We start from the raw sequence: 9,237 nt of genomic DNA, 5'->3' as shown, positions 1-9,237 counted from the left end.
AAATACATAGTGCCGGTTGCACAAAAGCCGGTTAAATTTTAACCGTGATTCATTTCGGATGAATAGTAGAAATGCTTATTTCATGTTCATTTCAAGAAAGCTTAACCCATATTAAAGCATGAAATTTATTTCGGCTAGTAGTGAATAAACTATATTGAATGAGGCCTGTGATGTGCATCTTGCAAAACTGGGAGTTTCATGAGAACTACTGACTTTACTACAAATATTAAAAGGATAAGAACATTTGAGTGACGATAAAGGAATTGAGAGTGATTATTATGATTATGAACTTTATCGATTTAAATTGCATAAAAAACTCTGGAAAAATATTAACATTAAAAATACTAAAAAGCAAGCAGTATACCAAGATGCAGTACTTACATTATAATTTGAAGACAAAAAACACTAGAAAACTTCAATTTTTATAAGAATTTTTCAACTATCGCTGCAATATATATATAGGATCTTAAATTGAATTTAAGACTGGATCAGAATGACGAGGAACGTTATTGTAGCTACTATCATCTGTAAAAATAATTATAATAATTATAAAGAATAAACATGAATACAGTTTTTACCATAAAGGAATTAAGGTGAAAGGAACACGCTGAAAATCTTGTTATCCTAGGTGAAGTTTTATGGATTTAACTCATAAAGACTGAATATAGACAACTTTCCTTTGTTTTTTATAAGATTGCATTAGTAAATACATTATATTGACTTAACTGTAATTGGCAGCATTTTATAGCAGCAGGAAGGTTTTTTTGTGACAGGTTTTGGTAGGCTGCTCCGCTGGTATGGCAAATGCCTTCAAACTTCACGGCAATCATGTTGAAGAATAATCAATAATCCTAATTGTAAAAGTAGCTTTTAGTGGAAAAAATATTCTTTTATATACATTCGTTTTTCATTGATGGCCCCAGTCCCCAGTATTATTCAACATCTACAACTCAGACATCCCACACACCAAAAGCAAGAAATGCATGTATGCGGATTATATTGCAATAGCAGCACAGGCTACCACCATCAAACAGACAGGAACAATCATTTAAGCAGATATTAACATCCTGACTACCTACCTGCAGTACTGGGGGTTGAAGCCAAACCCTACAGCAAGACGAGCATCACATCCTTCCACCTCAACAACCAGCAGGCAAATGAAGTACCTGTTGTGAACTTTTGTCAAAAGCAGATCCCAATGAACCACCATCCCAGCTACCTTAGAATCACACTGGACAGATCACTGATTTTCCCAGAGCACCTACAGAAATTAAGTAAAAAAACTAACATCTAGAGTGAACCTGCTTCAGAGGCTGGTGGGTTCTTCATGGGGGAGAAAGGCTGATACTCTGAGGACTGGAGAGTCATTTACAGTGCTGCAGAGTATGGAGCTCCTGCATGGTTGAGTAGCTGCCACACTTGTCACATTCATGTAGCCTTGAACAGTGCAATGCGAGTGATAACTGGCTGCTTGATGCAGACTGGCTTCCTGTTCTCAGTAACATTCCTCCATCACATCTCAGAAGGCAAGAGTTAGCTTGCAAAGAAATGAGCAAGATAAGCAAGCTACCAGAGCTTCTAATTCACAAAGATCTGCTTTTGAATTTGCCTACTCCACTGAGGCTCAAATCCAGAAATCCTTTCTGGCAGATCACCCCACAGTCAGCGAACACTCAAACTCATCAACAGTGGACCGAGGCTTGACAATCTGTTTCAGTGAGAAACAAATACATAGTGCCGGTTGCACAAAAGCCGGTTAAATTTTAACCGTGATTCATTTCACGAGAACCAATCAGAGAAGCCGTTTCATCAAAAAGACCTTCTCTGATTGGTTCTCGTGAAATTAATCACGGTTAAAATTTAACCGGCTTTTGTGCAACCGGGCCATAGTTGATGATCCAACTAGGAGGCTGAATGGTCTTGAGCTGCCTTGACAGGTGTGGGTGAGAATGAACAGATTCTGAACAGGAAAGGGGAAATGCCAAAAAAACATGCATCGATGGGGTCTATCTGACACGTCTCTTGTGAATGTGGTCAGGAGCAAAGCATGAACCACATCATTGCGGAATTTTCATTGACAAAACTTCAGGGAGGGCTGCAAGAATTGCATGTAGCAGATGACAAGGTCATACTCTGGCTCAAAAATTTGAAAATGCATATATGAATTGTTTATATTTGTTACATCAGCTTCACCAGCTACTTATTCAAGTTTCAAGTTTCAAGTTTCAAGTTTTTATTGGGCCAGTTGAACATATAAGTTACATATAGCCAAGTCACAATTCACATTAGAGAAACATACAATAAATTGCACAGATACAATACATACAATAGACAATAATAAATAAAATAAAACAGATCAGTAAAAGCAAATTTACAATTAGATCAGATAATTTCTCCTGTACTTGGGTATCAATAGACAAAAAAAGCATTATATTAAATTGACTAGGGAGTTGTGATCAGCAGTAATGAATTCCTCTACTGAGTAAAATTGATTCACAATCAACCAGGATCTAAGTACTTGGAGAAAACGTTTCTTCGGCAAGGATCTAACTTGAGTTGGTAGCAAGTTATGGAATTTGTAGCCTATCACAGGGTAGCTCGACTTGGACTTTTCAAGTCTGCATCTTGGTATATATATACTCTCACGGTTTCTTGTGAAGTGACTGTGAATGTCATTGCTCTTTGGTAGCCTATCCTGCATCTGATGTATATCCTTCAAACATTGATAGATGAACTCATAATGACGGATAGAATGCCATTCTTAGATAGAAGGGGCTTACAGTGATCTAGATAGCCCGCCCCAGAAATCACCCGGACCGCTCTCTTCTGAATTAACAGAACTTTAGAAGTGCTAGATGCATGACCCCACAATTTCAAACCGTAACTCATCCTCGAATGAAAAAAAGCAAAATAGGCCTGTCTGACCACCGAAATTGGCAGTTCAGACATCAGCCTTCTCAGTAGATAGACAATGCTGCTGAGACTGGAGCACACCATGTCTATATGAGGTTCCCAGAGTAACTTGGCATCAAGAGTGAACCCCAATAGTCGGACCGGCTGCAAATACTCACTGACATCAGATAGAGAGAACAATATACTTTGGGTTTTTGCCTCATTCAGAGACAATCTGTTTTGTGAGAACCAATCACGAGCTTTATCATACAGCTCCATCACATCTGCTTTAGCTTGGGTGACACTCTTATTTGCAGAGAACAAGGAAGTGTCATCCGCATAGAACAGCACATTTCCCGCTAGATAGTAGTGCAAATCATTTATTGCTACAAGAAAGAGTAATGGGCCTAACAATGAGCCCTGTGGCACACCCCGTTTTACCAGAAGAGGAATTGAGCGCTGATCATTCCAATGTACAATCTGTTTTCTCTCAGAAAGGTAAGACTCAAACACCCGAATTGCGCATTCCTGTAAGCCATAATGCTCCAATTTCTTTAAAAGAACTGTATGAGGAATACAGTCAAATGCTCGTGAGAGATCACATAGCATTGAAAAAGTTGATTTCCGCTCCTCAAAAGAATTGATAATCGATTCTAACAGTGATTCCACAGCCATGACAGTAGATTTTCCCTTCCTGAAACCAACTGAGAAGGAGCCAGGAGGTCATGCTCCTCAAGGTATTTATACAGTTGTGCAAATATGATTGCCTCAAATATCTTAGCAAAAACAGGAATTATAGAAATTGGTCTAAAACTTGAGGTGTCACAATATGGACCCTTCTTGTAGACTGGGACTGTTCTGGAGATTTTGAGTTGTTCAGGGAAAGTACCGCTAGCTAAACAGTTGTTTATACACAATGCTAATATGGGTGCAATAATAACTATCATCTGCTTGAGCAAATTTGGGGTCATGCCATAAATATCCTTACAATTGGAACTTCTGAAACCTAAAACCGCTTCAATTACATCTTGAGCACATACAGGACTCCAGGTGAATTCAGAAACTATGGCAGGCATGTGAGTAAACTGAATAGGTTCACAGTCATTTGGTATATCATTCACAATCTTCTCAACTGACTCAAGAAAATAATTGTTGAAGTCATCTGCTGTGGCAAATGAGTTGTTGGTCTCTTTTGATGATGGTCTTATTTTGTTTATAAGTGTCCAGGCAGCTTTTATTTTATTACTAGACTCCATAATGAGTTTTGCGTTTGCTTCCAATTTTGTTTCCCTAATTTTATTGCGATACCCATGTCTAAGATTCTTCAATACAATGTTCAGATTAGGGTTTGATTTACACATGTCACTTACCAACAGAATAAGCTCTCTCAGTTCTTCAAGTTCTGGAGTAAACCAATCGCAACTTGGACGGGTTGGACCACCCCCCAGTCGACCAGCATCCCTCCCCGATGATGAGAAAACCCTTTTAGTCTTCACAGGAAACAAAGAATCAAAAAGTTCCTTAAAACTACAAAAGAAAAACGTAAACCCCTCCCTTGCTGACAACGTTGAAATCATATTAAACCAGGGCTCAATTCGATCCTGTAGTGAAGCACAAAAAATCTGAAGACAATTCTCATTAAATGATCGATACTGGATAGTTTTGAGTGTTCTACCCCGTCTATAGCAAGCCAACCGAGCTCTCAGAAGGATATGTTTGTGGTCTGATATTTGATCCTTGCTAACATTCACAGTGAAACAATCCGGATCTAAGTTTGTTACAACTGAGTCAAGAGCTGAGCATCCTCTTGTTGCCTCACTTATTAAACTTGTCAGCCCAAACCCCTGCAAAACATTCAGAAACACCCTGACATCCCTTGGTGAATAAATTGCATTGAAATTATGGTCAGTTCCAATCAACACATAATGACCCACAGACAGTGCATAAGAAATACAAAGCTCCAACTTATCAAAAAACAGGTTTGCATCCCCCCTAGGAGACCTATACATCGATATCACTATGAGTGATAGCTCAACAATATAAAAACCTGCAAATTCCGCCGAAACTTCAACACAGTACGTTGACAAGTCAAGTGGTTTAATAGTAAAATTATTCCTATTGTTAAAATATACAGCTACACCGCCCCAAGGTGACTGTCTACAGAAACTGCCAGTAAGTGCCAGCCTATCAATATTTTGGTAGAATGGTAACTCTTGTTCAACCAGCCAATGCTCTATGATACACAATATGTCAACATTCTGTGATTTACATAAGATTTCAAGTTCATTCAATTTGTTTCTTAAACACTGCACATTTATGGAGCATAAATTCAATCGGAATTTTTTATTATTATTTCTAAAAGACTCTAAATAATTAGGGCTTGACTCATTTACATGCATATCAAAACTTAGATCACTCTTAGGGGCGCCAGGTCGAATCCTAAAAAAGGCTGACTCGAGTCAGACAATGATTGCTGACCTCCAGAAACATTGAGACAATCCCTTCCATCCTCAAGCAGAGTGTCCACACTTACATGATTCGCCAGATCGAAACCTAGAAAAGGCTGACTCACATCAGACAGAGAATGCCTATCTCCAAATACATTGTGATGATCCTCCACACCAGGGCACAAGGAACTGCCAACTGCCAAACCATCATCATTCAAACCAGGAGAGACTGAAACACTTGACTGCATTGCCTTGGAAGAAAATGAGGACACTCTTGACGAGGGGTGGCCGATACATCTGCTGTCAACACCCCTTATAATATCATTTATTTTATTAGCAGTAAGTATGCTTAAGTAGTAGTTAGTAGTAAGTAGTAGTAGTTAAGTATGCTTAAAAGTATTGCTTTTATTGTCCAGAAACTTCTCTCAAGGAATAGATTGAAGCTTGGAAAACTGCAACGAATGACAAAACGTTCTGAGATAGCACATGTTCATGAGATAAGAAGAGTCAAGAGGCGATCACCAGATTGCCAAACGAACTAACGTAGGCTTGTTTTCATTGTTATATTTTGTTTTTATGTTTGTTGCAAGGATAGTGAAGACTGGGGGGGGACAGTTAGTAAACCCAGCTGTTAGATCAGCTTCACTATCCCTATCATTATAGTTTGTCGATTTTACATAAATAAACAGTTTTAGAACAGAAACGAACCACATTACTTGTTTTATTTGTCTCTTTTTATTTGTTACTGGCACTGCCTACCCATACGACATATATATTGATTGCTAGTCGGAGGTTGGAAATCTCTCACCATATTAGCACCGATTTTTATTAGTGATTTGATTTCCGCTAGTTATTTTATTGAGTCTTATTTAATTGAAAATTATTCATTCTCTTAATCTATCATTAGCCTATTAAAATTTGCTTTTACAATTATTCAAAAATTCTAAAATAAAATTATCACTCTTACAAATTATTAGTGACAATTTAATGGTTTGCTCGTGGCTCGAGACATCATGCATAAGTACCTAATATATGTAAGTTAAAAGGTGAAGGTAGGATATACGCAATTTAAAATTGATTCATTTTGAAGATAAGTTTTTCATTTACTCACTTACCGATCCAAGAAGATGTGAATCAATTTGAAATAATCCAAAAACAGAGACATCGATTTTCTTATGCAGCAGTTGTAACGAAAAATTTTCCAACTGAAAAAAATTGGACATGGCATTCAACAAATCTGAAATTGACAAGATTGGATTCAGAAAAAATTTTTTAATGTTCCTACTTGGTTTTGAATATTAATTTAGTTTACTCATATTCTGAAATTAACAGATTGGGGTTTATGTTATAATTAAGCCTGTACTTGATAGTTCCTATTTATTCTTTGAATACAAAAATTTATGTTATCATAATGAAAACATAATAATATAATCTTCAATATTGGCATACTGCTTGTAAAGTAATAAAAGAAGTATAAGGCAATTCATTTCTCAGCATCCTCACTACTGTGTGGAAGGCTTATTATTCATGTAGATATTACAGTGCCAGTACGTTTTTCGTGCATAAACTTAGCTTAGAGTGACCTATAAAAACGTACATACCTCATCAGCTATAAGAAATGAATCTTCTTCACAAAGTACTTCATGTATTGCCATTGCCATGTCATTACACTGAAATTGTCAAAATTTGAAAATTTATTGGACAATTTTACTACTAGGACTAGATATTTTACTAGAAGGGAATAAGCTTAGATCTGTTTAAAAATAATATCATTTTTTTTGTGAAGGGTAAAAGTATCATACTAAAGCGACAAGTGCTTTCATAAAAAGTCAGTCGAAAAGTAAATCGACGTAATGAAGAAAGCACTGGCTGTCAGAAACTTCTCAGCCGTCCATGTGTTCTCAATCAATAAATCGCTCAAAAAGTTGTAAAAAATGTTTTAATCGGTATTGTGAAAAAATGCCAATATTGATAGATCTTTCTACATATTCAGCTACATGCTTTGGACAATAAATTATGCCATTGGAAAAATGAAAAAGATAACTATAGTTAATTATTCAATAGAAGAACTATCCAGTATTCCTATGGAAATAAATCAATAAAAGATTACAAATTCGTATGCGCTTTTGTTGGTGGGGACTGGGAAGTCCCTTGCTAGAAGGTCCCACCTCCTTTTCAAATTATATATCATCTAAGCAGTCAATGGTCATAACGACTGTTATACTTCAGCCGGGACCGACCGTTCAACGTTATCATTCGATAACATATTGTATCTATATTAAATCAATAATATGATTATATAGCCTACTTACCACTTCCACACTATGACTACTAGTAAAAATCATAATAGCAATGGTGGCGAAAATAAACACCGACCAATACAGGCTCTGGACGAATATCAGCCACTGAAATTCCTCATTTTTAAACACATAATTAATAATCAGCACAAAATTCGAATACAAAAACCCGGTCAACCCTATAATACTGGAAAGTATTTGAGACAAAATGAGAATATTGCTGTCAATGATACCCTGTTCTACCATGTACACAAATGTATCGTAAAGATAAAACACAGTTCTCACTCGTTCTTTAGCTGTGAAGAATATTGTTTCCCCCTCATCATTGATGTTATGTTTGCGAGTGTTAATATTCCTAATTTCACGGTTGAAAGCCGAGAAAAGTTTTCCATTGAAATCGAAAATCACTATGAACTGAACTAGACTGAACCTGTTGAAAAGTATTGTAAATATACCCAACAACCAAGAAGTTACGGTTAAATCGACGTTATTCCAATAAATACATATGAAAAAGTCAGCGATCAGAATTGTCACATACAGAATTCCAACGAATATTAGTAGAATATAATGTTGCTCGTCAGAGTCAACCTCAAGAGGTATCTGATATTTTTTTATCAGTTGTGTACATTTGAAAAATAATCTGAGTCTAACAACCATTCTGTGATATCCTCTTATGTAGTAAGTGAACGATAGTAACGATGTAAAGCCTTCCATTATCTTGTAGTAGTAGTACATAGTTTCGAGTGAGTTGAGTGTGCCCTCTTCGGATTTGACAATGAAGAGCCAAATTGAGAGGTAAGCAAAGTTGAAAGCTAACAGGCACACTACAAACGCTGAGTATAAAGAGGGCAGAAGTTCCAATTTCATTTCGTATGATTCGTTGATCTGCCAAGGATTGTGGCCGAACACTCGGCCGTATTTGAACATTTTCTGGACCGAGCCTAGAATTTCGGCATCCCCCATTTTCGTATTCAAAGTGGATGAGAAAACTTCAAAAATGTTTATATATTTTTATATTTTTTTAGAAAAATATTTTGTTGAGCCTTTCCCAAGTTGAGTTATTTATTGTGCACGGAGAAAGAATATTTTATTTTATGGGAAAATTTCATTTCTTTTCCAAATATTTTGTAATTTTTTTAATTTAGTTCAACATTACTTGGTTGGTGCGTTGATAAAAAAATCACCTACTTCAAAATGAGAAAATAATTTTTTTCTGAAAGTTTGATTTTTTTTAAACGCACTTAAGCATATTTTCAATAAGTCCAATGACTTTTTAAACGATCTATCGATTTTTAGTTTCATCAAAGAGTTCAATGAGTTTTTAGCTTCTGAAAACGAATTCTCACAGTTTTTTCAGAGTTCAATGAATTCTGAAAGTTGTATAGCGTTCAATGATTTTCTAGTTTCTTCTTGAAACTCAATAATTTTTGCAGTTTTCGATTTTTACAATTTTCAATTCTTAAATAGTTGAACATGAGATTAGAAAAAAGGGAGCTGGAAATAAAGATCCACAATTTTCGAATTCAGGATATGATCCAGTTCATAATAAAGCCATGTATTGTAAATATAGGAGGATAAACTATATACTATCTAGTTGCTTT

General features: G+C 36.1%; 1 protein-coding gene across 1 annotated transcript; it reads right to left on the bottom strand.

The window, feature by feature from the left end:
- Nucleotides 1–382: 382 nt before the first annotated feature.
- Nucleotides 383–8,782, bottom strand: LOC120352424. The gene is made up of 4 exons (XM_039432840.1): nt 7,652–8,782; nt 6,941–7,009; nt 6,455–6,544; nt 383–525 (listed from the first exon to the last, which is right to left on the bottom strand). Exons 1-4 carry the CDS (start codon nt 8,597–8,599, stop codon nt 478–480), a joined length of 1,155 nt encoding a protein of 384 aa, XP_039288774.1. The 5' UTR covers nt 8,600–8,782; the 3' UTR covers nt 383–477.
- Between the last annotated feature and the right edge of the window lie 455 nt (nt 8,783–9,237).

Source organism: Nilaparvata lugens, chromosome 7 (genome assembly GCF_014356525.2).
Source record: "Nilaparvata lugens isolate BPH chromosome 7, ASM1435652v1, whole genome shotgun sequence".
In the NCBI taxonomy this organism is placed as follows: Eukaryota; Metazoa; Arthropoda; class Insecta; order Hemiptera; family Delphacidae; genus Nilaparvata; species Nilaparvata lugens.
This window is presented reverse-complemented; position numbering and strand designations above follow the sequence as displayed.